We start from the raw sequence: 27,746 nt of genomic DNA on the forward strand, positions 1-27,746 counted from the left end.
CCGTTGCGAATCTCGGAGGCTTTGCAAATCTTGTGCAGCTGCTATTGTTGTGCGGAGATGGCGCGGCAAGCACCAAAACACAGCGAATCAAGTGCGATGCAGCTGCGCTTGCAATCAAGAACCAACGAATCGGAGCCTTCGCCACCTTCGCATGTTCAGCGTCTTTGTCTCGGCAGTCTTCATCGGTTGTGCACGTCTGTTTTCAGCTTAAGAGGTATCGGCCGTCGCGATTCATTGTGATAGTGTTAAGCCTCGGCTAACGTTCCTTTCGGTGGACATCAGTGGTGTGGCACAGTCGGACCCAGAGCTTCGACTTGAAGATGGCGTGTGCCCGCGGCACACGCCATCACTTTCTGACACGCCAAATTTCTGACATGCCCTGCTGCTTCCAAATCGCAGTGCTCTCCTTCACTTTCGTTAGTTCGAACTTTCGTTAATTCGAACTGAAGCGGCTTCCCCTTGCGGTTCGAATTAACGAGCTTTTACTGTAGTAGCAGACAGAGGTTTCCACCTAGACGTTGGTGTTGTCCAGATGCATGAAGAGGCCACCACAGTGTGGGTACTTGATCTGATAATGCCAGGTTGCCATAAGCACCAGCATGGGCCCCAGACAGTTTCTCCCGTCTTACTTTGCGCTTCACTGCAATACAGACTTAACTCTTTCCGTACCGCACCATAGAGCATCGATCACTATGGATCGGTGCTTTTGAATGCCCCGCCAAAAATAAAACTCCGCGCTTACGGACGCCTAGCGCCATCTGGCCAGTAACAAAACTACTGCGCACCTTCTTTGTCCCCCCCCCTTGTTCCGGAGCGAAGGCTCCTGCGAAAAAAGCAGCGGAGGAGGTAGCGCGAAGTTTTCACAACATGCCGATGAAAACGCATTGCGTGCCGCTGAAAAAGAAGTCTTCTTAAAGGGGGGATGAGGGTCTTGAAAACTTTTTTTAAATTTCTTAACGTATCTTCCTGAAAATTCGCATGCAGATATATCTTTGAATGCTGATTCCAAATATATATTCAGATTTGATATATCTCATCTAGAAATGAAGATCTCGCAAAATAACTTATCCCACATAGGTCTTTTGTTACGGGCCATTATGATAATCTCCTAATTAAAAAATCTAGTTTTAAAGAATAGCTGTCATTTCCAAGGACCCACTGCACATCCTAAAGCTAAAGAAATTTTTTTAAAGTCATTATATAGGTCATGAATGAATAACAAAGTAGGAAGAAAAAAACAATGCAGGAGTAATTAGCTTACACCTGACCTAATTGATAGTCTATTGTGTTTAATGAAAAATGGAAAGCTTTAGGATGTAGCTGAGGTTTCACTGAAAAAATGATACCTAATTCAATAAAATCAGTTGATGCAACTTTATGAAAAGTTCCGTAAGGCAAAGGCATTTGATCGAAAAAGCAAAGCTGAGAAAATTGCATTCAAAGTTTTGCTTACTCTGCCACTTTTGTTTACCTATCACATGGAAAAATTTAATGCTTTAGCATGCAGCCCAGTCATTACTGAACGCAATAACACCAAACTCACAGAAATCTGTTCATGTAAAGATTGTGAAAACTTCTGTATTGCATTGGCACTTGACAAAAAAAAAAAGCTCAGAAAGTCACTTGCTATTTTCTATGAATCTGCCACACATTCACAAAAGCCCTGGGCAGTAGTACTGGGTTCTGTCAGGCTTGTTTCTTGGCCATCCTCTTCTTCACCTTTTCAGCATTGGTGTGACTTTTATCAGACCTGCACAGCCTCTGTTTATCCTTTTTCAAGGCTCCTACGAATGAGGCAGCTCCCAGGACTGTAACCAAGCTGTGCTGCAACAGCTCTGCTGGTTGCTGCCATTCCTTGGTTGAAGCGAGAAACTGCTTCTGCAACAGCTCTTTCAACAGCCAGCAAAGAGTCATGCGTGTTCTTGGCGCTTTGGCTCCAAATGACAGAGTGTAGGCACTTGATGGCATTCTGTGTCATGCCATCTTTGCAGCGCTCCAAGAGGGCCTCGTCGCCCAGCCTTGCAAAGATTGGCTCAAGAGCAGTGCGAACGTGGCCTGGCAGAGGGTTTTTGTGTGGTGGCGGCTCCACTTGGTTCGCCAAAGCACGATTGAAGGCACACCACGAATCAACCCCTTGAGGACAGCAACTGTGGTCTGGGGCTTCATCTGTCGAGGTCATGTGCAACAGCGTGGCATGCACTGCCGTTTTCATGCCTGCAACGTCGTGGCTCCGCAAGGCATACCCATAGTAGTTCGTAATTTTCTTATCTTGGGTGAGGTTGCCCTTTCCGCCAAGAGATTCTCCTTGTGCCTTCTTCTTCTCAACCAAGTTGCGAAGAGCCGTCCCCATCCGCTTGTGGACATGGTTCAAGCAGTCTTTCTTTTCAATGGATATATATCCATACACTCCTCCTGAGGTCAATGCATGAAAGGTGCGGCTATCACCATCAGTAAATATAGTTGTGTACCGCAACCCATTTTTTTCCAGAGACCTGTTGAACAAAATGATAGCTGCTTCAGTCTCCATCCGGCCGGCATTGCAGTCGATGTTTTTCATGCACTTGTGGTTCACAGCCCAGTCACCGTACCCATCATCATTGGGATCAGGTGCCCCTTGGCACCCACGACAGTACCTCGAGAGCACAACGTGGTCCAGTACTAGGCCAGTGTATAGCTCTATGATGCAGCCAATTGCAATATTTGAATTGTGACCACGTGTTTTCCATGTGCCATCAAATATAACATCTACATTTCCTGGTGGATTCAGGAAGTTCTTGTACATGTCCATCACCACTTTGACGCTTGCTGCTTCTGTAGCAGTAGCTACTGCCTGGCAAGCTTTCACCATGGTGTCCATATGCCCCCTGAAAGTCTTGTGGTGAAGCCCTCGGCGAGAGAGGTTCATGATGGCACAAAAATCCACTAGGGCAGTCGCTCCCTTGCCTATACTTTGAATTCCCTTCATTGCCCGCAAATTGACCTCAAAGGGCGCGATGTTGGATTTCTTGGGCACTCGTGGCGACGAGAAGTGCCGCTCCGCGAAATCGCAATTTGAGCATGTGAGCTCCAACTTCACTGCTAGGCCGTATTCTCTCTCACTGCACTTTGCGAGTTGGAGAGTGGTCATCCCACACTTGCTGCAGCTTGTGGACACAAACATCTTCTTTAGCACTGAGAGATGAACGATGTACTCTGTGCCGCGATCGTCATCTTCACTTGCTGTGCCGACGTTCATTAGCTCGAACTTGCGGGAAGTCGCGGACTTTTTCGCAAATGAAGTTTTAATGTTGTCTGCGTATTTTTCGCGCCCTGCGCACTCCGCCTCCGTGAAAAACACCGTGTCGAAGCGTTGAGCACGCGAGCTCGGTTCAGCCGCGTCTGTCGGCACCGAAGCAACGTGCGGAAACGCCGAAGTCGACGTTAGGCTTAGGTCAGCCGGCTCGGCCGCTTCCGATGACACGGAATCTGAAGCGACTTGCAGCGCCTCAAAAGTTGGCATTTTCGACGGGCTTAGTCCAGGCGCATCCACCGGCACTGCAAAGACTTGCGGTAACACCGAAGTTGACACTGATCGGTACTGTCCAGCCGCGTCCACAGGCGAAGCTAGTGTCGACGGGGTTTGTTCAGCCGCGTCCACCGGCGAAGCTGTTGTTGGCGAGCTCAGTCCGGCCGCATCCACCAAGGGCACAGCAGCAGGCGGCATCAACAAAGCTGTAGTTCTCGACGATGTAGTGCTCTTCTTATTCCATGCGCGTCTCTTTTTGCTGACTGCTTTTCGCGTGCTTGCTTTCAAGCGCGCATCTCGCGCCATCGTGACACGCGGAACAAAGACACCAGGCATGCAAAAGCAAGAAATTCGTGGTTAAAAGAAGCGACTCAATAGCCAAAATATCTAGAAGAACGATAAAGACAAAAGGCAGAACGAAAAATACTAGGAAACAAAGAGGAGCGCGAAAAATGACGTGCGTGCAGGCGAAAGCAGGCGACGTGAAGGAGTCGAACAACGCGGCCGCGGAAGGCGAAGCATACGTCACGGCCAATCGGGGGGGCTGCGCCTCGAGGAGGCGCCCGGTTCACCCAATCAGCGGCTGTCTCGCGACGATTTCCCGCTTGAGAACGGGTGCCAATCGCTCCGCTGCACGAGGGTCTACAGCGTGCCGAGGGGCGCCAGAATGGAGAGCAAGAAACCAGCTTTCAAACGAGACCAAGATGGCGCCGATCGGTTCGCGTCGCGCGGAGCTACGGCAGCTTGAAAATGAGGCAAATCTTCGCGCTTGGCGTTCAATTTCGGCTCACCGACGTTTATAAATTACCGTTTATTTTATACTTCAAGTTGGAATTGAGCCATAAAATTTTGTAGAGGCATAGTTGGAACATTAAAGACTTCAAAAACGCAATTTTTGAATATTGCCATTTTTGACCATTTTTCGCGATTTCAAGACCCGCGTCCCCCCTTAAAGTGATTCCGCTGCTTCTGATGCCAATATTCTTGATATGAGCAGTAGTGAGGAGTCCATAGAGGACATTGGATCATCTGATTTCGACTCCGACAGTGATGATTCCTCTAAGCCCGGACCTTCAACTAGTGTGGCAAGGTAAGCATAGTTTTGGATGTCAGTGTTGTTATACGGTGCCTGTGCTTTGTAAGTGACACCTGTTTACGTTTTTCTTTTAGGGTGTCAACTCTATATGGAGGCGATATTGATATTTTGCCACACACCGTGCCGTGCCGAGTCAAGTTCTCACAGAAAGGTGCACCTGGCGTACACCTGGGTGTGACGCATTGAAGTTAGACGCAGAGGTTTCTCGGTGCACTGGACATGTTCATGATGCTTTTTACCCCCGACACAATTGCCACTTTCTGCGCACACACGAACAAGTATGCGGGGATGAAGATTTTTGAGAAGCCCTGCTATGCTCAGCCAGATGGCTCTTGGCTAGAGGTCACGCCCCCTGAGATGTTGTGTTTCATTGCACTGTTGATTTACATGGGCATCGTGCAACTACCTTGACTCCACTTGTACTGGAACACCGGAACAATTTACAGCGGTCTACTCCCAGGGAAGATAATGAGCCGGAAGCGTTTCTTGTCCCTGCTTGCTTTTTTGCATATCTCGGACCCTGAGGATGATAGTGCTGCTTCAGCTGGCAAACTGCGGAAGGTACTCTTGCTACTTCAACAGATCAACGAGGCGTCGACACGATTTTTTCAGCCACTGGAAGCCATTTCATTCGATGAATGGATGGTGCACGCTCGGGAATCGGGCAATATATTCGGGACTAGGTGACGAAGTGGGGTTACAAATTGTGGGTTTTAGCTGAGCCAGAAACTGGATACACATTGCAGTTCTTCGTTTACACTGGCAAGCGGGAGACACCGGGACCGCATGGATTGGCTTGTGTAGTTGGTAAACTTTGTGATAAATATTTAGGACGGGAATACAAAATTTGCGTGGACAATTTTTATACTTTGAAGCACCTTTTCGAACACCTCCTTCTGTGCAAAACGCTGGCATGTGAAACGAGAAAAGATCGAGGCTTCCCTGGTGATCTGAAAGGTTCAAAATGGGAAAAGAAAGCTGAACGTGGACACATTCGTTGGATCTGGGAAGGAAACGTCTTCTTTCTTCAGTGGAAGGACCGTCGGGCTGCAAGTCTTATGAGCACCATTCATACAGCCAATGAATGTGCCTGCAAAGAGACGTGCAAAAGTGGGCAACAAGTGAAACGAGAGGACCATAAGAAAGCCCTTGTTGGTGCATGAGTACAACACAGGTATGCTGGGCGTTGTCAAATCCGACCAGATCATTGTAACATACAATGTCCTTCGTAAATGTGTGCGCTGGTGGAAAACACTTCTTCCACTGCATAGATATTGCTTGTGTGAATAGTTTTGTTCTATTTCAAGAGCATCGGAAAGAGCACCCCAATATTCTTGAGCTACGTCTGAGTGCCTGCTTTGACCAGCTTTCTTTCTGCGAGATGCTCATCAAGCAAATTTTGAATCCTAATGATCAACCAGTCACCAAATCTTATCTGCCACCCGACTGGGTTCGCCACAAGCCTGAGAAGGTTGACAATCGAAGGAATTGCAAGCACGGCTATGTGAACACCAAGAAAAGTCGAGACAAATGTTCTTTGCGCCACCTGTGAAGCGCATCTTTGTTTTACAACTACGCGTAACTGTTTCGCCGATTGGCACATGCGTCATGCGCACTGAAATAAGAGGCTGCTTGAACATGTACTTTACCTAGAGTGTTCAAATTTTCAGGAAGTGTACCCGAGTTCACAGACAATCATTTGTATATTAGTTGTTTTATTATTCTATGTGTGGTGAAGTATAGCTTCAATTTTGTATCTTTGCGTGTATGTTTCCTTTTTCTTCAGCTTCTGGAAATAAAATATAAAAAAATGTGGCAGTGCTTACTTTGTATGTTATTACATGGGAAAGGCAAAACAATCGGCTACATTTTCATGTAAAACAATCCATTGTACAACAAAATATTCCCAAGGGAAAAAAACATGTAGATACTTGGCAAAAATGGCCATTTTCTGCAGGAAAGAAAGAGTTAAGCCTTTTTCACATACAAGTGACTGCGTGGCTGCAGCCACTGAGCAGCACTGTGGCATGCAGATGTGGCTTCGTTTCACATGTACCCTCTTCATGCAACACCTGCCGCTAGCGATGAGTGCCACTTGCGGAGAGCGCCTGTGAGCAGTATACAGTGGAACCCTGATAATGAGACTTTGAGAAGACCACACAAAACCGTCGTTTAATCGAAAAACAATGAATATAGGCAGTTATGCTCAGTCTTGCCCAAAAAATGAGTACAAATCGAAGCCTCAAACGATATGTGTGATTACGATGTGGAATGAAAATTGTGTTGTGAAATTCAACCTTAGCGCTAGCCTGGTTCGTCCATCGCCGTGCTTGCGCTGCGAATATATATATGGGAGCCCTCTCCGAATATTTCTAAAGGCGCAAAAGCAGACGCATCAAATGTTTCGAGCAGTTACCGTCACTTTTGTAGAAACCTGTACATTGTAACATAGCATTCTAAAAGACACGCTTCTCGTCCACTTTGTTGTCCCGTGTCTCGCGCTGGTAGTATACTCGGAACTTCTAACAAGAAGACCATATCAGTACGTGCTATTCGTAATGCAGGATCATAGGCCCACGGCAGAGGCACTTGCCGTAGAATTTTTCAGCTTTCTGCTCAGCCTCGCACGCCTCTCACGGTTAGCCTGTTTTGTGGAAATAAATATTATTATTATATTAATAATGTTATTAGATATTATAGTTTCTTCACTGTAATTTATAGCAATCATCCAGATTTCTTAAGCTAGTCATGCATTTAACCTGTATTAGATCAACATTGTTATGGCATGCTTATGGGAGTCATTTCAAGCTAGATTGCTCAGCCAGAGAAAGTACAAATGCAAGTCTCAATGTTTATTCCAATTTGGTATTCCTAAACAGATTACATTAGCAGAATTTTATGCCTGCTTGCATTTCCTGCAATTCAATGTTCAGAGCTGGAAAAACTGATTCATTTTCTTGCTGTCGAAAGGCTGCTTCAGTGTCGATAGCAAGCTATAATTATTCATTTCGAAAGTGTTAAGCAATGACTATATGCCTGAGCTTATCAATGCGTTTTATCACGAACACAATTAAGTTTACTCTCCCTCTCATTGACAGCCATGGAATGAGACCGTTCACTTTCATAAGTATCAGGATGCAAACATTCTGAAATTTGTCCTGAGCATTTGTCTGCATCCTATAGTGTGCATGTTTGTATCAAGTTCTGGGGTTACAATAGCAGAGATCTACACATATTGTTATATTGCAACAAACAAATTTATTTAACCTTGTTTTCAAATCTACTATGTGGCCGTGCAGTAATGACTACATTAATAAGCAAAAAAAAAACTGCAGATTCAGTGTACGTGTTGGAATCTATGCGAAGTGAAGCTTTTGTCAAGGGGTCAGTTAAATGCTGGTAAAGTAACTGCGATATATACAATTTGTCTTGATTTCAATAATCGAACATGTCATCTTTTGCAAGGTTTGCTTATGCGCCGCATAGGTCACAACCTTAATGTCATGTAATCTTTATGCATTACACTGTTCACAAACCATACCGAAACGCAAATGGCAGTTAATGTAGATGCATGCTGCGAGACATCAACACAGTGACGTTTGTTGAGCAAGGAATGGTCCGAGGTGTATGCCGATGAATGAATGACCTGCTTATGTACTTATTTATGTACCTCGCAGGCTGCAAGGTTGGAGTATTATGCAAGGGGGAATAAAAAAGTTGTTACAAAAGGAAGAAGGGTACAACATTTAAGAAAAAAACCAGCAAAAAAAGCAGTATCAGTACATTGCACCAACTAGCCCAACGTATTTTACTGGCACAACATTACACAATACTTACCAAATAATAACAGAAAAAGTTACTGCCCATGCACGCTGTACAGACGGTAAACCAGCGAAGCTGAAATGTGCGGCCCCGGTGTTTATCGCTGGGTTAATTCCAATGGTTTATTCAAGTCTTTCTGTATTATTGGTTATGTCTGTGTTTCTTAATGAGGTTATGCACATGTTTGGCTTGGGTTTATTGGATTGATTGGTAATGCCACACATCGCACTTTGCAAGATCACCATCGTGGAAAGTGCAATGAGTGGTTCATTGTGTTGATCCAGCGGGTCCATCAAAGTCTTTCTGAATTATGTTACGCACTTGTGTTTTGTAATGCATTAATCATAATGTTTATGACTCGGTTATGCACTGTAGTTACCAAGCGACACACTGTGGCTGCACATTTCATTTAATTAAATACAGGGACACATTTTTGAACCTATTGGGAAGTCGGAGAGAGACTGCTGCACGCGCGCTCTGCTGCTAGAGCTGCTGCTGCTGCTACTCGTGAATTCATTAACTATATTGCAACAGAAATATGATGGACAAGAATGAAGTGAACACACAGAGTGCTTCATTCTAGTCTGTTATTCTGTTATTTCTGTTTCATTTTATTTAATAATGAATACACACAAACTCATCTAGTTTTTAGTTATTATGTCAGGCTTATAAGCCCTCTTGTGTCCTGGAATATCTGCATGGCTGTGTATCCTGTAATTAAATTTCTGGCCATGTGCTTACAAGTCGCGTGTCAATCTCCTGATTTTCGTGACAATCTTGTGTGATTTGCAGGCCCAGACAGTTTCTGGTGAATCCATGCAGGGTGTAATCCGCACTACAAGTGCTACTTTGATTGCTTTCAGTTCAACTTTTCTAGGTGTAGGATGACCTGGAATGGTACTCACTTATATGGGGCGTAGTTTTATGTAGTGTCATACTACTGTTACACTGCTATTGCCAGGTCAGTGTACATATTATGTGCCTTATGTTTGCTTGCATCTTCATGATTAGCAACCTCCTCTGTGTGTTAGGCAGTTGCATATAGTCTCCTGGCCTAATTGTTTGCCCCCATAGTTCACGGTATGGGCCTGTTGTGTTTCAAGTTCAGGTACTCTCGAGGTTGTATTTCTGAAGGGAGGGGTAGTCGTCTTTGCATCTCACATGCTAGCTGGCATAGTATCTGGGGACGAGGTTCTGCGCTTTGGGGACAAAGAATTTGTACTGCAGGCTGCAACTGTACTCTGTCTAGGTGCCTGTTCGTTATCTTTCTCATAGAGGTCTTCAAGCATGGTAAAGTTGGAAAGACCTGTTATTACTACCCGATGCCTGTATTCGATGAGTTGTCTTTTTTGTGTGCTGCTGGTAATTCATACCGTACCATACCTTGGACACAAACACAGCATCTGAGGTTTTCCATAGTATCCACTCGTCCACCCCCATGATTTCGAGATTATTCTTTTCACCAGGTGTGGAAGTTGCGTCCAGGCATTGCATAATTGTTTCACCCACGTGCCATCATGGGCTTACACTAGCTGAGGATTTGTGGATGTTGACTTGCAGGCATATTTGTCCAGCTATGGGAATCACAATGTGCAATCTGGGGTAGTTCTTGATTCTAGTCTTTCTTTCTTTTCCGACGTCAATATGAGCTGACTTATCAGAAAGCGAGAGGCCAGACTGGCCAAGAAAGTCTGCAGTGTTGTTGAGGGCTTGTTGCATCATTCTTGATTTCTATAGAAGATAGCTTTCCCATAGACTGTAATACACCATAGGCTGTAGTGTTTCTTGTAGTTGCCCGTGTTGTTGGTGTGTGTGGTCCAAATGTACCTCCGACTCTCGCCTGGAATTTTCTCTTTCAGAAAGTTACTGTTTAAGTGCTCTACCAGAAATTTTTTGCTCATCGTTGCTCTTATTAGAGTAGCATGAGGCAGTACTGCTGTTAAAAGCCTCTTCACTCTTCATTCTTTTATAAGCAGTATTACACAATGTCCTGCAATAATCTTTCTGCTGCTTATGGCCCACTCATATCTGCCAGAAGGGACAACTCTTGAAAAAGGTTTTCTTTGTGCTATGTGTGCGACGTAGTATGAGCATTCATGCCTTGACATTTATACATCTGTAGAACCAGCTTCCTGACAGAGTACTTGCTATATTTGATCATGCTTATTTGTGCAGTGCTGTTGAACAATACATATTGATGCAATGAATATTTACACACTCGAATTATCACGAACGATGGTCGTTTTACAATTCTGCCCTTTGCTTTCTATTGGTGTTAGATTTTGCATAAGTATGCCCCCTATGCAATAGTATTTCGAAGTTTAAGGGTTCAATAAAAGGTGATGAACTAAACCTAAGTGCAAGAGCTTCTTTTTTACCTATGACTCCCATCCACGAAATGTGACTTCCATGGCTGGCAAATCAACCCCTCGCCTTGTGTTAGCAGCAGAATGCTATAGCCGCAGTGGCAGGTGAACAAATTGAAGAACAATATTTGTCTATAATTTTTTTTTGCCTGTATGTAAGTAAAGTTTGGAATCAGTTTGTCATTGCAAAAAAAGCCCTGTTTGTGGCCTTTTATTGAATAAACCACATATTGTGTATAGTTGAAATGCAGAAATTTGTTCTAAAATCCTCTGGTGATATATGTTCTTGCAAGTAGTATGGTATTTCATTACTTATAAAGATAGTAATCGCAGCGGATATCGTTATATGGGTTTACACACTAATATATGTGATCACAAACTTATTAGAAACTTACTAGAAACATGTATGGCATGAATGTTTCTGCACACTTGATCAGCTGTGAACGTGCAAGAACTGCTCGTACTGGCTGAACTGGCTGACTTCACTGCACAGTTTGATTTACTTTTCTTCAGCGTGTCGTTTTATACTGTTTTATCCCCACAAGAACAGGCCGTTTGCCTGCTTTTCGCATAATTGCACGAGTTCTACATTATTGTGCAGGAGGGTACGTTGTCACTGTGCCACTATAGCAAGCAATTTACTTAATCTACTAGCTCTAGAGTTAATTACCTTTCAAAGCAAGTGTTAATACAGATGGAGTAAGGATACAAAGTCCGCAACATAGTCAGTGTTTATTGGTTTCTGTGCAAAAAAAAAAAAAATCTCCAGAGAAGAGGTGCAACTTAACGTGCATGTAATCTTTTATTCAAGCCACAGATTTAATGCTATCGTAGCAAATTCATTACGATAGCCAACACTTTTGCTCTGTCAAATTTAATAAGAGGTAAGATAAACTTTCAAGATGCATCGGGAAATTCACGTTTGAAAACCGACGAAAAAATGCAACTGAACGGTACCGCATTCAGCGCAACGCTGAAACTTCGGGTACTTTGCTGTCTTGTCATTTGCCTTTGCCAAGGTTGAAATAATTCAAGCTGCTCCGTAAGCGCGACTTTTGCATGCTACTCAACAAAAGAAAATTGCGACGACCTCGTTGTCTGCTGGGGATCGAACACTTCCTAGCACTGACAACTCGCAAAGGCGTACGAAGCAAAAGTGAAAATGCATATTATTTGCTGCGTAGCCTGTCAACAAACGTACATAAATGGGAGAATCGAATATGCGGTACAAGTTACTTATTCTCCCTTCGCGTACGTACCGAATTGGATGATCCACGTCTCCGCGCATTGCACTTGTCGTGCGAGACACCATTTTCCAAAACAAACCGGCGGAATAGCTCCGTTGACGGCTGTCGCGCAATTTCGACGGAAAATCGCAGCGATCGGTGCGACGGTGCAACTGTGCGACCAACTGGTTGGTCGCAGCTGAAAATCGGGGGGTCGGCACTGCTACTGCGATTTTCATCGCAAACGACGAAAATCGCACTTCCGGTGCGATGAAAATCTCATCATGTGAAACAGGCTTAAGCCTGCGACACGAACCTGCACTGTTCCAAGGAACGTAGATTAAATTATTTCAAAGATGACAACCAAGCATTTAATTGGAGGAGCTGTGAGCGAATATTTATTCTCACCTTTAAGGAAAATCGATGAACTTTTTCTTGACGTTTGCTCAGCCGCAACACATCGGCTTCTATTCCAGAGCTGCAACATTTGGCAGCAAGTCTCCAACATGGTCACGTGCAAATAAACTGCCAAATGTTGTCAACGCTGTGTAACACGCCCGCATAAGTTGGAAAGAAGGGACAATTCGGAAACAAGTTCCCTTCACTTATTGCCATTGTCCGAGGTGGAGACAGCGTTTCTTGGGTGGCATTCTTGCGCTATCCCTTTCGGAGATAGCTTTACTTTAGCAAAACTTTGTTGACTCGACACCAGAAGTAACCCTGGCAAGTGTTTCTGGCACTGTGCCAAGCTCGTTATCGGTGCCAAGAGCACTATCGGCCGTATACTTTGAGGGGTTTGGTACTGGGGCAAGCAAAGTCTCGCGAAAGTGAAACTATCTCCATAAGTGATCGCATAGGATCACGTCACCTTTGAGCTTTGTTTGAAATTATGTACTTGTTAAAGAGGCCGCACAACCATTTAATTCAGGAATGGTACCAGGCCCCTATGAGGTTCGCAGAGTTCTTCGACTGGCCTTGCATTTAAAGGGCACTTCCTGCTGGTCCTGCCATCCGTGTATCGTTGACGCTGAGCCACAACGGAGTTTCCATACTCGGCCATCGAATTTGCTTGTCTTTCAAAACGGGACTCGTATTGAATGCACTATGTCGCCATAATGTTGCATATAAGCTGAGTCGAAGTGCCAAAGACTACAGGACACTGCAGCACCGTAATTGTAACACAAGTACAGCAAGGATGGCATCGATTTAAACCATACAAGTTCTTGCAACTGTCGATTTTTCTATGGATTGGATCTAAACATAAAATTACGTGTTGTCAAAGTAACACTAAAAACCGCAAAATTAAGGATATTTGTTTCAAAATTACGAATTTTGCTGTTATTCGAATGAAATGTGAATGTAACTCATTATCAGCTGGCTTCAGTGTGTTTACGTGCCAGCCTGCGCCTGCTTGGCGCTTTTTTCTTTCTTTCTTAGACTGCTCAAAGGCGTCGTGTGAAGCGGGGTTAGCGTAAAATTGTCTTATAATCAAGCTTTTTAATATCTTACTTTTTATGGGGGTTCTGCTGGTACCAAGCAAATTCGTTGTAAAATGCAGGTCGTCACCTGATCGGGGGATGCATAATCGAGGTTCCACTGTTTCCGTAATCCCCACAAGTGGTGCTGGAGCTTGACTTGTCCGTGTTTGAGCACTTGCGAGATGATGCAGATTTCATTAATCAAGAGACCTTAGTTCACTTTCTCTAAAAATGTCATTATCGCCCATGTTAACTGATGTGTCAGATCCTCTTGTAAAGCCTCTTCCAACTACAGGCATATAGAACAGTAGCCAGAGAGGGTAGTATCAAAATTTTTGCATGACAAGAGTACAAAATTAGTCTGTTAGCGGCTCTTTAATGCTGCTAGGCATTCCTGGTGCCGTCCGGACCACAAACATTCAAACAGCCTTCTCACTAGGCTTTGTTGACTTTTAACCAATCTCGACCCTTTTTCTCCTCAAGGCAAAAAGCAGAAGGGCCGCAGCCTCTTGGTTCTAGTAGATCATGGGTTGGTTTTAACCGAAGAAGCACAAAACCACTTTTTTTTGTATGCATGCCTGTACTGTGAAAGAAAAAAGAGCTGCATGCGCCATGAATGAGAAACATGAACGGCTGTTTCATCCCTTATATCCCTGTCCATATGGATCCTGCCACACACAAAAGACAGATAATGAAAGCAGAACCATGCTCAGCCTGTGGACCTCTTCAACAGGCGAGGAGGAACGGGGGCGTGGTGAGCCTTTCCTTTTCTGTAGCTTGTGCAATGTGGTGCGACGCTGCTTGAAAATATTACTGTTGCGTGCTGTGGAACGATGTAGAGATGTTTTAGCTCATACATTGCGAAGTTTACACAATGTCCATTCACACAAAGTTGTCAGGGAACCAGTGTGTAGCCTTTTGGTGCATCAGTGACTACAGTATGCGGAAATGTCTCTTAGATGTGCAAACATGTGACACACGTTGTCAGCCGCGGTGTGTGTATGTGTTGTGAACTGTTTTGGGTGTATCAGTTTCAATTCAACAAAGATAACCGGCGTCTGTGTATCCCCAGAAAATGGGAAACCTGCTCACTATCTCATCACTTGCAGTGGGAACTAAAACATCACAGTGGATGCTTGTATGTGTACGGCCAACTTAAGGGAACCCTGAAACATCTAAGCACCAGGTGCTATCAAATATTTGGGATACACTGGCATCGTTCTCATGCATTTCAAGTCTACTAGACTTGAAATCACTGTCTACACTGGCCTCCTGTGCGAGGCCGATGCCGCTGCTCATCACAGCGATAAGCGATAAGCTCATAAGTGTCATGCTACGGTTGGGGAACCAGCATGATACTTATGAGCTCTGTGCTGGTTGTTTTTGCCCTGTAAAGCCGTAATAGCCGAGAGGGATTGCATAAAAAGAGTGTGATGGCTATTTGTGAGGACAAAACTTTTGTAATACAGGTGAGTGCATCATAGAGAACGGGACAAACAAAACAAAACAAAGGAATTCGGTTATGATCCTCTTTCTCAAGAGAGAAAACGGGCTAACACTGCAATAAGACCTCGCATGGTCATGCTGCTGCACAACGTTTATGCAGTGAAACCTTGTTAAACCTTAGTTGGCCGGTGCTCGAAAAAAGTTGATACTAAACAGTAGTACTGCTTAACTGAAATAGCGTGACATCGCCATCTTACCTGTCAAAAACGGAACTACGAGAGAGTGCGATGAAAGGGCAGAAAACATGCAGTATTTATTAACTTTGAGCGACAAGTCTTATTTTCGTTAGATGCCGTGGCGGGCTAGTAGCGACGATGGCGGCGTAAAACTCGCATAACGCAAAGCATCTGCCACTGTTAGGCCTGAATCACCCGTACTTACGCTTTCCATGTTGTGCTCATCACTTGTTAGGCGACACTACGGCAATAACAGAGGCAACGATGGTGAAAAGTCCAACCTCATAGCCGATGTATTTTCGCGATCGCAGCAGCACTGCCAAGCAACTTCTTCGCATTCCAAATGACACACACCGTAGTCAACGGTAGATCCCTCTCGCGTGCCAGCACAGGCTTCTTTGTGCCCCATTTGACAGCACGAACGATGTCCAATTTTTCTTCTATGCTGAAGAAAAATGCTCAGTCTGGCCACAGCGCTCCGACTCTGACATTGGGGTGCTATTCTGGACATTCCGCCATTTTCTTTGATGCGTGACGTAGGCGCGACGTAAACAAAATGGCGCTGGTGGCCCCGTTTTGCTTACGTAACATGACGCCAACTTGACGTTTCGCCTAAGAAACTGTAATGAAGGCACTGAATGTAGCGTTATCGGTAAAGCAAAAGTTTTCCTCCGCAGTGAAAATAAAGCAGCTATCTCAAAGTGTATGATTATTCCGTCGAAAACGCTTCTCGCTTCCGTCGTCTGCTGAGTTACAAGCCGCCGTCTGCTTCAATAGCTAGGATGCGTGTCCCCGGAAAATTTAATGAGTCATCGCATGTTGGCGCCAACGCGCTTGTTTTCCTGCTTGAGACAACATATGCGACCTACCAGTGGTGATGCGCGCACGTTCTAGGCCGCGTTATCGCTATCTCATGAAACGCAAGTGACTCAGCCCGACTCGACTGGCTGAGAAACGGCCGAATATCACCGATAGCGTTGCGCGCGCCAGAGATATCCACTAGCGCGATGCAAGCGCCGGCGCTGCCATCTCTTGTTCATTTCGCTGGTTACTCGCACCGCGGGAGGAAACTTCAAGGCGCCGCCTTGCGTACATTTCTTTTTATAAATTAGAAAGAGGCCATTGTCATAACTTTTGATTGTGCGAAAAGGCATTAATCTTGATTACAATACAAATGCAGCAGTGAAAAGTGGACAACAGTGCCGAAAGTTTGCTATGTTCAACCAATATTATTTCGTATAAACGCGTTCTTTTGAAAAATGATGCCCCCAAACACAAATGCCAACACCACCCGAGAGCGATGCAAATACTATGAGCATCCGTTATGAACAAATGATTTTCGTGGCGCCAAACGACGGGGAAAATGTGGCGGTACGCATTCCTCTCGGCTGCCATTGCATATGGCTGCTCATTAGCATAATTCGCGCGGCTTGTCACAGCAAAAATTATAGCAGAAAATCTCGGCAATGGCGGCCCAGCGCAACGTCACGCATCGTCAAAATGACGTTTACGAAACAGCCCTTTCTGCGACGCTCCTCACGAGATATTCCTTCAGCCAATCAGCAAGCTGGCATGGCGCACATCTTGGATCGCCACCACATATTCTCGCAATTGCAGATGCATTGCACTGGCTTCTGCACGCTACCGCTCACATTCGTTTTGAAGCGCTAACATCACAATATATCTGCCAAGGACCAAAAAAATGTATTAGTCCATAAAATTTGCAGCACCACGTCACGTTTCGTCATCTTGATGAAAACGCAAAATGACATTTCGCAAAACTTCCGTTTCCCGGCACAAATTTCAAGGCACGTGAGCTCTCCACAACCAATCGGTCAACATGGCGGATAATGGCGGCCGTGCAGCCACCATGCGTGTCGAGAATAGCACCCATGGTGCCAAAATGATCTTGATGTGGCTTCACCCTTCCAAGCGCCTTCTGTGTTTCCACTTGGAGGCCGTTCCAGTCTGAGGCTTGTTCTGCCAGGCCGGCGCACCACCGTGATTTCGTTGCGAAAAGTAGAAACGCTACATGTTAACCGATACATACACAATAAACTGGTATGGTTTATGCGGAAACAAAACACATTATGTTGAATGACCGCTGAGTCGGGCATTTCACTTTACTACTTTTAAAACGAAAGTGCTCTTTAAGCTGGTACGGCTTAACAGGGTTTATCTGTAGATCTATAAGCGTTAACAGGGTGTCTACCAACCGGGAAAACCGGGAATTCTCAGGGAATTTGAACAGTCTGGAAAAACTCAGGGAAAACTCAGGGAATTTGTGCTTCTATCAGGGAAAATTAGCTGTAACTTTATTGAAAGGGAACGAAAGTCGTGTTAATGCTGGCTCCAGTAACAGAGGAATCGCAACGAATCGTCATTGACGCCGTGTCATCGGCACGATGTAATGCCAGAGTAGTTAACGACCGATTTTCTAGACGCCCGATTTTTCGGACACGCCCGATAATTTGTACGGTTTTGCGGCACCACCACGTACTCCATATAGTCAACGTATATTGCCCTGACTGCAGGTCTGAAATGGCATTAATCAAAGCCGCCACCGCCGCTATTTTGATTATCTCGCCGCCTCGAACCGGCACTCTCGCAGGCAGATCCGCTGGCAGCCGTAACCACCACCGCGGCAACGTTAGGCCTAGCTGTTTCTATGTTCGCTATTAAGCTTCTTGCCGTGCGGTGCCGCGTTTTTCATTGAAAGAATTCGCCGCTATCACCAATGGCACCAACTCCGCCTTTGTAATCCTCGCGATTGGCCTTGAAGCTCGCAGAGCACAGTGCGTTGCGTAATGCCAGTCTCCGAAAGTTAGCTTCGCCTCAGTACACTATTGTTAGGCGGTGAAGCATAAGCGTGGGAAGGGGGCAATTGTCACGGGACACAGTATGTATTCCTTAATTACACATGCGTGCCCCCCGTCTCCTGTCACAGTACAAGCCCTGATATGCCTAATAAGCGTACTGGCAGGCCTTCAGAGCTTTTTCAGACGTGCCTGTGGTAATTTTAGCCCCTAAAGGCAGTTAAAGACATGCATTAATTTTTTTCAGACTGCCCGTTTTTTTTTTCAATTTTTTTTGCGGCCCCTAGGAAGTCCGAAAAATCAAATGTTGACTGTACAACTGACCAAGAGGATGCTTCAGATGATCCATGTGGTGAAAGCGTGGTAAAAGGAGGATGAGAACAGAAAGGACTGACGCACTGAGGAATTAACGGGAAAAGAAGGGTGCCGCCGCCTTTTTGAAGGAGCTTGAGCTAAAAAAACTAAGTGTTGGCTGACGCTGAGACACAAGTGTCCCTCATCCAAACTAAAATAAATTGTTTAAGCAGTGAAACCCAACACTGAGATGTTGTGTACGGGCTGAGAGTATGTCAGGACAGTTGAGGTTGACTTCCCAGCTGCTGAGAGAGAACCTTAGTTGTGACAAAGTTCAGGACCTCATACAGATGAGCTTGCTATCAGTTGATAGAAATAGCTGATGTTAGAAAATATTTACTTATGTATGCATCTCCTTTTCATTCGTATTTGAAAATGTTTGACTCAATTTAGAATGGGCTTTACCATTTCTTTCGCTGTGCATTTTACTAAAACCTTCCTTAAGTAATTTTTTGTTTCAGCATGCTTACTAGAGAGTGACAGCATCGGGCAACGTGGTGTCAGCCTGTCTTGACATAAAACAAAGTTCTGGCTCATTCAGGGAATTTCGCAAAGGTGCTCAGGGAAAACCTGGAAAACTCGGGGAATTCGGAAATGTCAACTTGGTAGACACCCTGGTTAATGTCGCATGCTTGGACCATGAGGTATATTGGGGGTGAGCTCCACCACTGGAAAAGCTTATGCCGCTGTCAGCGTCGCTTGGCATGAGGGATCACATTGACACAGCGGCCCTGTCGGCTGCTTCGCAAGTGCCGAAGCGAGCTGAAAAAGAAAGTTTAAAGTCCCACCTGTGCTGTGGTTCTGATTAAGTGGTGAGGCTTTCCTGCCTTGGGTGCCTGCTTGACATTTGAAAGCACTATAATATGTAGTGGCAGACGTACGCAATGGTGCCCAGTGTCAGCCTTATTCAAGGTAGCTGCAGGACAAGAAGCTGCGTGAAGCTTTGCTTGCGAAACTTGGAACCGGCAAACAGCCATTGGCTACAACTCTGGCATGCAGAATGCACAGACGCGGGGAAGATTTCTGCTACGGCGCCGGGACTGCGTTCGGTGAGTAGCAGAAAACGCGCACTGAGATGCTCGCCCGCGCCCGCTGCCTGGCTAATGTCATGATGGCTTGGTCTATGAACTCGTTTATGCTGGATACTGGCAAGTTCACTGGAACGGAAAGGGAGTGGTAAGACACACAATGAAGAAAGGCATGGCATATGGTCATGTTTGTGTTATGAAACAATGCACCGGATTAGGAATAAGCAGAGGGACATCACACGCTGACTGATGACTGAGAAATATTGAACTGTCCAAGAACTTGGCAGACGAAAAAAGATTGAATGATCGTGACGGCACATCAGTCACCGTAGGATACCCGCCGTGGTTGCTCAGTGGCTATGGTGTTAGGCTGCTGAGCACGAGGTCGCGGGATCGAATCCCGGCCACGGCGGCCGCATTTCGATGGGGGCGAAATGCGAAAACACCCGTGTACTTAGATTTAGGTGCACGTTAAAGAACCCCAGGTGGTCGAAATTTCCGGAGTCCTCCACTACGGCGTGCCTCATAATCAGAAAGTGGTTTAGGCACGGAAAACCAAAAAACCAAGTCACCGTAGGCGTCGAAGTCTCTAACGAAATTATTTTTGAACAGTTCTGATAGCGTCCACGCAACAATGGTTGCTAGTGTACTGTCAAATGCTCATGCTGCGGCCTAAAGCTCACAGCGCGGTGCAGAAACGCACTCGCAGGAAAAGCAAAACATTGTGCTCGGACGCGCATGCAGACTCGCAGTCGGTCGCTGCAAACCCGTGCTATTGCTGCATTGAGGCTTCATTCTGCTCTATTTGGTTATACATAGAAATCACTATAAGAACATATTTAACATAGTTGTTTACTCTCGGAGTTTGCCTACCTTTCACGAAAGAAGCCGGTTCAGGACACTCCATCGCGGCGACCGCGCGCAGTGGCATTTACTGTACGTATTCGGTAAAGACAGGGTGTCTACCAACCGGGAAAACCGGGAATTCTCAGGGAATTTGAACAGTCTGGAAAAACTCAGGGAAAACTCAGGGAATTTGTGCTTCTATCAGGGAAAATTAGCTGTAACTTTATTGAAAGGGAACGAAAGTCGTGTTAATGCTGGCTCCAGTAACAGAGGAATCGCAACGAATCGTCATTGACGCCGTGTAATCGGCACGATGTATTGCCAGAGTAGTTAACGACCGATTTTCTAGACGCCCGATTTTTCGGACATGCCCGATAATTTGCACGGTTTTGCGGCACCACCACGTACTCCATATAGTCAATGTATATTGCCCTGACTGCAGGTCTGAAATGGCATTAATCAAAGCCGCCACCGCCGCTATATTGATTATCTCGCCGCCTCGAACCGGCACTCTCGCAGGCAGAACCGCTGGCAGCCGTAACCACCACCGCGGCAACGTTAGGCCTAGCTGCTTCTATGTTCGCTATTCAGCTTTTTGCCGTGCGGTGCCGTGTTTTGCATTGAAAGAATTCGCCGCTATCACCAATGGCACCGACTCCGCCTTTGTAATCCTCGCAATTGGCTTTGAAGCTCGCAGAGCACATCGCGTTGCGTAATGCCAGTCTCCGAAAGTTAGCTTCGCCTCAGTACACTACTGTTAGGCGGTGAAGCATAACAAGCGTGGGAAGGGGGCAATTGTCACGAGACACAGTATGTATTCCTTAATTACACCCCGTCTCCTGTCACAGTACAAGCCCTGATATGCCTAATAAGCGTACTGGCAGGCCTTCAGAGCTTTTTCAGACGTGCCTGTGGTAATTTTAGCCCTTAAAGGCAGTTAAAGACATGCATTAATTTTTTTCAGACTGCCCTTCAATTTTTTTTGTGGCCCCTCAGAAGTCTGAAAAATCAAATGTTGACTGTACCACTGACCAAGAGGATGCTTCAGATGATCCATGTGGTGAAAGCGTGGTAGGAGGATGAGAACAGAAAGGACTGACGCACTGAGGAATTAACGGGAAAGGAAGGGTGCCGCCGCCTTTTTGAAGGAGCTTGAGCTAAAAAAACTAAGTGTTGGCTGACGCTGAGACACAGGTGTCCCTCATCCAAACCAAAATAAATTGTTTAAGCAGTGAAACCCAACACAGATGTTGTGTACGGGCTGAGAGTATGTCGGGACAGTTGAGGTTGACTTCCCAGCTGCTGAGAGAGAACCTTAGTTGTGACAAAGTTCAGGACCTCATACAGATGAGCTTGCTATCAGTTGATAGAAATAGCTGATATTAAAAAATATTTACTTATGTATGCATCTCCTTTTCATTCGTATTTGAAAATGTTCGACTCAATTTGGAATGGGCTTCACCATTTCTTTCGCTGTGCATTTTACTAACACCTTCCTTCTATTTTCTTTTTAAATAAAATAGATATTACTCCTTACTGTTAAAACTGGATTAAGTCATTTTTTTGTTTCAGCATGCTTACTAGAGAGTGACAGCATCGGGCAACGTGGTGTCAGCCTGTCTTGACATAAAACAGAGTTCTGGCTCATTCAGGGAATTTCGCAAAGGTGCTCAGGGAAAACCTGGAAAACTCGGGGAACTTGGAAATGTCAACTTGGTAGACACCCTGAAAGAGAGCGCGGCTGTAAACGATTCTGTGCTTTCAGTTTGCCCATGATTATTATTTCGACAGTCAAAAACTTCCCTCGTTTTGAGAGTACTTACATAAATGTCCAGGAGGGCTGCTGCGTGGTTTTTATTGAGCACCGTAAGTGAAACCTATGAGGAGTGCGCTGCATGATCCCTCGTACTACGCAAGGGAGGCGCTTCTGACAGATGGCGACTCCGTAAGTCCACCCCCAATAGAGCGAACATATCTACTGTATTTACTTGCATAATGATTGCACTCGCGTAATGATCGCACCCGTGAATTTTGTCATCAAAATTCCATTTTTTTTCTTTCCCCTGTAATGATTGCACCCTGAACTTGTTGCAGTGATATGTCGTGTGCCAAGTCTAGTTAATTATGATTGCGCTTACCATCAGTGGAATGCTACGCGAAGGACTCTTCAAGGCATGCCAAGTGGTCTGCACGAACCCAACATTCTTAAGTAGATGCCCCATTTCATTCCTTTTACTTTTTGCACTTCCATGAAAAAAAATAGCTACAATCAAACTTGCCCCGGCTTTATTATTTGTAGGGTTCATAATGGTTTTGGTCAACAACAACATAAAGGGCAGGGCGCCTTTCGGTTCTTGTCTGCACTCATGGGCACGCAACAAATCGGGAGCGGCAACGATAGTGGCCACGTTTACATTGATGCGTTAGAAGTGTACCCTATTCGTACACCGACGCTTGTAACGCAGCTAAGATGCCGTATAATGCGGAATATAGGTCGAGGCGGAATATAGGTCGCGACCCCCTTACATTGAAGCAAAGAAGTCAACATAAAAATTATAAGGCACAAAACTTTGTTTTATTTAGTGGTGCAGCCAGAGTCGTTACCTGCTTATTCGACTGAGCTGTCCTAACTCTCGTCCGAAGACGACTGCTTTTCACTGGCTGCGTCCCACATGTCGTCCTCGGTGCCGTCCAAGGAGTTGCTAATGCAACACTTCTTGAATACCCGCACCACCATATCGTCGGGCAGCGAGCGCCAAGCCTGCGACACCCATGTGGCCACAGTGGCGAGAGGCGGCCTGCGCAGCCGGCCGGTTGGGGTCGTCGGGTTGTCGCCGGCCATTCACTGATTATATTGTTCACGGACACGGTCTTTAAAGGGCTTGTTGAGCACGACGGCCAGTGGCTGAAGTGTTGAGGTCATGCCTCGCGGAATGACGGCGAGTTCCGTCTTCCCGTCGCGGAGTGCCTGCTTTACACCTGCGGTCAAGTGCCCGCGAAAGGCATCCAAGACGCGCATGCTCAGACACCGCAGGAGTGCGCCGGGTCGCCGATTCCAGGCGGTCTTAATCCAATTGAACATGAGGGCCTCGTCCATATAGCCCTTTTCATTCACGCGAACGACAACATCCCGCGGGAAAGCCTCTTTCGGCAGCGTCTTCCTCTTGAATATTATGTACGGGGGCAGTTTTCTGCCGTCTGCAGTGCACGTGAGCATCACCGTGAAGCGCGAATGCTCGTTCCCCGTAGAAAGAAGCTTGACTTCGTTTGTGCCGCGTTCGCACATTGTGGTGGGCGACGGCATGTCGAACCACACCGGCGTTTCATCAGCGTTGCCGGTCTGTCCCAACATGTAGCCATGCTGCTGCCGGAGACGGATAAAATAGCGCTGGAATTCGACCAGCTTATCCTCGTATGCCTCTGGCAGCTTCTGGCAGATTGATGTGCGCCGTCGAAGAGCAAATCCCTTGCGTCGCATGAAGCGACGAACCCAATAAATGGAGCCCTTGAATTGTTCCTTGGGCAGTCCGGATTCTCGGGCGATTTCAATAGCTTTGATGCGGATGATTTCCGCTGTCACTGGCAAAGATCTGGCACGATGCTCGCGGACGAAATCCGCCACCTTGTCTTCGAGCTCCGGGTGCACTGCGTGGCGCCCGCGAAAGGACGTCTTCCGCGCGTTGCAGGCAGACAGCTTGACTTTCTGCTTTCGCCAGTACCGGACGCTTTTTTCCGACATGCCGAATTGCCGCTGGGCAGACATGTTCCCATGCATTTCAGCATATTCGATGACTTCCTTCTTGAACGCCGCGGTGAACTGACGTCGAGTACTCGTACTCATTTTGCGGGTTGTCGGGAAATCAGCAACGCCAGGAACGATCGTTGCACAAAAAGGGAAGATGGCGTCGGTTCAACTGCGTAGGCCGCGTCGGTCACCAAGGAGGCGATAACGATGCGGATGCCGAAAGATCCGCACTCCTACATGTTGCCAGATGACTATTCATGTTGTGCCAAGGGCCGGTATATAAGTCGAGAGGTGACCTTTTAGTAATATTTTCTGGAAAAAACCTCGACCTATATTCCGCACTATGCGGTATTCGCCCACCTTTAGCGGAAACGTGCCGTACTAGGGTAGCAGTGAAGACAAATGCTGCAGTTTCCGCATCATGCCCGCCATGTGTTTCTATGTCACTGGCAGCTAAGCGCGCCCATCTGATCTGTTTTTGTCCCCTCAAAGTGGACAATGCTACGTTATTACGTTATTGTCGCAAACCTGCCGATATTAACAATATTATTCATTACTGATATGGAAAAAAACTGCTTCAATGTGCGTAATGTACTGACGAGAAAAATATTGTCTGGCATGTTCGGCTTGCTCTGCCGACCGCCATTTTTGTTTTGGTGTCCCGCACTGACAGCGGCAGCCGCCTGCTTGTTGACCCGTTGTCATCCCACAGCAAATGCGGGATGACAACAGAAAGTGTTTCTTTTCGTGGGAAATTTAACCCATGTAATGATCGCGCCCCTGAATTTATTTATTTCAAATACTTTCAGGGCCCAAAGGCACCACAGAAAGGAGTAGGGGAAAATTGGCATGGCGTGCAGCAAGCAAAAAAAAAAAAATACAAGGCGTCTTGTAAAGCGATCTTGAACTTGTGGTGATCAGTTATGCTGGCGATTGTGGAGGGATGGTGGTTCCATGCGACACTTGCACAAAATTGTGTAACGACTCTTTTGTTCCTAGAACAAGAAGGTAGACCCACCTTGAAGTGATGATCGGACCTTGCAGATATGTAATGAGGTGGATGAAACAGAACGTCCTTCATCTCGTTCTTATAATGATCGATTTTATGAAAAAGGCTAAGGCGAGATGACTTTCTCCGCAACGAAAGGTCAGGCAAGTTTAGGGTTTTCTTCATAGATTTGACACTGGAATGACGTGAATAATTCGATAAGATGAAACGTGCTCCGCGATTCTGAATGGCTTCAAGAGTTCGAGTGAGTTAAGCAATCGTTAAGTTAAGCATGTATTAAGCAATCAAAGCAGTTTTCCGCGTGTAGGCCACAGCTCTAATGGGATTTCGTTCAGCCATGGCTAAGCTTAGAGCAGACGATTGCGATGAGAGTTCCATCCACACATCCCACAACTTTGAGAATCTTGCCGCGGTCAAGGAAACGTTCTTGACTGCGGCTTTCTGCTGCAGTGTGGAGAAAAATTTCGCACCCCTTTTTAACCGTAATGACCCGAGCGACGGCGGTAATGAAGCCAGTGACTGATGGTTGGGACAACCCAATAGCTTACGCGTTCCAGATGTGCTGCTGAAAACAAGCCCTAGAAAAAGAGGAAAAAAATATCGTAGCGCACACGGCACTGACATCGCAGTGTCAACGCTACTAAATCTTTCGGTCCGCGATATTCTACCTTGTCGCAAATCCATCGCATGCTGTTTTTGCGGCGCCTAAAATGCCTTCGGAACTCGCCTTCGCTCATGTCAAATGGTTCGGGCCGTTGCCTCTCGTCACATCGTTGTCTTTGGACAACGCTCGCCAGCAACACAACTAATGAAGCCACCATTGGCGTCCCTCCAACAGACGGCCACAGTTGCCCTACTAACCCTCGATATCATGCACGCGGACACTCGCGACTTTCGAGCGAACCACTTCTCCGCAGTTCCTCTCGTAGCAGACGATGGCTTCCTTTGCAGATGATTGACAACCTGTGTGGCAACAAAATTTGTAGTCGCACCCACCAAGGGTGACGACAATTAAGCACCGAACAATGGCGTTTGTGAGAGTGAACCGGTTCCAAAGCGAACCGTTACAGAATACAGCCCCATGTAAAACTGGCTTGAAAACTTGACAACAAAAAAATTAGGAGTTTTGGTTTGTAAGAGTCTTTGGAATTTAATGAAATACTAACCCATTCAAGTATATTTGCACACTACTAGCTATTGTAAAAGAGCACTTCAGACACTTTGAGGACTGTCTCATCTGGTATCCTGCATCGCTCATCATTTATACATTTGATCACAAAAGCACTTCCTTTGCTTGAAGAAGCCGATACGTTTCCACACTATCATAGACCTTGCAGGTGTCCGATCACGTGGTTCAAGATGGTACCCTTGTGTTCTTGCATATGAGTTAACTAGAAACTAAGCCAACTGCAAGCGGAAGAATTCTGGCTGAATGATACCCGTTTCACATGGGTTCTACAGACGATGCTACACATTTAGAATCTCCCTAATCTTGGATACTCGCCGTATTTACTTGAATCTAGGTCGACCCAGAGTCTAAGCTGACCCTCGAAACTCTGAAGCCAGAGGGGGGGACTTATCTCGAATGTAGGCCGTAGAAAAAGCGACAGCGTTCACAAAATGAATGGCATTATTGAATAATGAACATGCCGAGCTCATTCTACGTCATCGCTATCTTCCTTGTCGCTGTTATCTTCAAACAGTGCACTATCTTCAAACGTCCAATGACAGATGTTTTTCTCGTCGATGCCCGAAGTCCCACTTGGCTTGAGCGTTTAATGATGCCTCTGTGGCTAGCACTTTTCATTTGAAAGCGGCACTAAGTGGCATCACCTGTTTGGTGTCATTGTGATAATGCTACGCCGCACGCCGATGCCATAGAAAAAAATAAGATCCGATACGCCTCAGGTCAAAATGGTGGTCACTCGTATACTTCACTTGGCTACTGGCATGGCTACTAGCGGCTGCGATACTGACTTTTCTAGATGGTGCTAGCTATTTACCATATTTATCAATCTCGATTAAAAACGGGCACGTTTTTTAAAGACCTCAAATCTAAGCCGACCGTAGGGTTTGGTATATGATTACTTAAAAAAAAACTATTGGCCTAGATTTAAATAAATATGGTACATTTAAGGGCGGATGCAGGTCTTCGGACCAATAAGAAATCAAATCCCTATTGCAAAAACCAGCGCCACTGGGACCCACTGCGCCGGATTATGGGCTGTAGGGGTTGGAGGACGGACTCCGGGATGAAAACAAACTTGGGAGGGATTTATTTTACATTATATACAGAGAGGTGATAGTCAAGTAACACTTGTACAGTCATTACGGGCCGGCAGCAACTCGGACGCTGCGGCCCGCGCGAGAGAGGTCAGTCAGGGAATCAGGGAATGCTCTGGTCTCTCTGGAATGCTTCTTTTAAACCCTTCGAGGACTGGAAGTCGCGTCATGTTCGACCAATGGGAGAGTCCGCTCAGATGACGCCATTTTCAGCCAATGGTTGGCGCCTGTATCGCGTTGTCACACCTAGTGGCTCTCTGCGGCCTTGCCTCGCAGACTTGCAATGCACTTCTAAGGTGGAGAAGGGGGGGGGGGCGCTCATGCTCCATTGTACGAGGGCCCACCTGCTCCCGGTGGTACGGCTCCGCAGTGGTGGCAAATTTCTTCAAAGGCTAAGAGGGGTGACGATTGGGCTCTATTGTCCGATGGCCCCTTCTAATCCCGGCGGCGTACGAACTTGTTTGCAAGTGTCCTGCCTCAGGAATGTGGC

The 27,746-nt window shown here is 46.1% G+C and overlaps 2 protein-coding genes across 6 annotated transcripts in view; one reads left to right on the forward strand and one right to left on the reverse strand.

The window, feature by feature from the left end:
• LOC135920480 (eukaryotic translation initiation factor 4E-1A-like) overlaps window positions 1–27,746 on the forward strand; it is a 99,492-nt gene that overhangs the window by 42,321 nt on the left and 29,425 nt on the right. For 4 of the 5 annotated variants that reach the window (XM_065454746.1, XM_065454743.1, XM_065454747.1 and 1 more), the window contains exon 5: window positions 14,178–14,247. The exons of the other annotated variant lie outside the window; for it this stretch is intronic. In XM_065454746.1, the coding sequence (XP_065310818.1) occupies window positions 14,178–14,247 (70 nt within the window). The remainder of the gene's footprint in view (window positions 1–14,177; window positions 14,248–27,746) is intronic. 5 annotated transcript variants of the gene reach the window in all.
• Window positions 912–5,274, reverse strand: LOC139060429 (uncharacterized). Its single transcript, XM_070539569.1, has 2 exons — window positions 4,816–5,274; window positions 912–4,758 (listed from the first exon to the last, which is right to left on the reverse strand). The coding sequence occupies exon 2, from the start codon at window positions 3,839–3,841 to the stop codon at window positions 1,766–1,768; it is 2,076 nt and encodes a 691-aa protein (XP_070395670.1). The 5' UTR covers window positions 3,842–4,758; window positions 4,816–5,274; the 3' UTR covers window positions 912–1,765.

This window comes from Dermacentor albipictus, chromosome 1 (genome assembly GCF_038994185.2).
Source record: "Dermacentor albipictus isolate Rhodes 1998 colony chromosome 1, USDA_Dalb.pri_finalv2, whole genome shotgun sequence".
NCBI lineage: Eukaryota > Metazoa > Arthropoda > Arachnida > Ixodida > Ixodidae > Dermacentor > Dermacentor albipictus.

Bases quoted from the DNA above. Each gene is read 5' to 3' on its own strand.
- LOC139060429 (XM_070539569.1), bottom strand. From the start codon at position 3,841: ATGCCTGGTGTCTTTGTTCCGCGTGTCACGATGGCGCGAGATGCGCGC.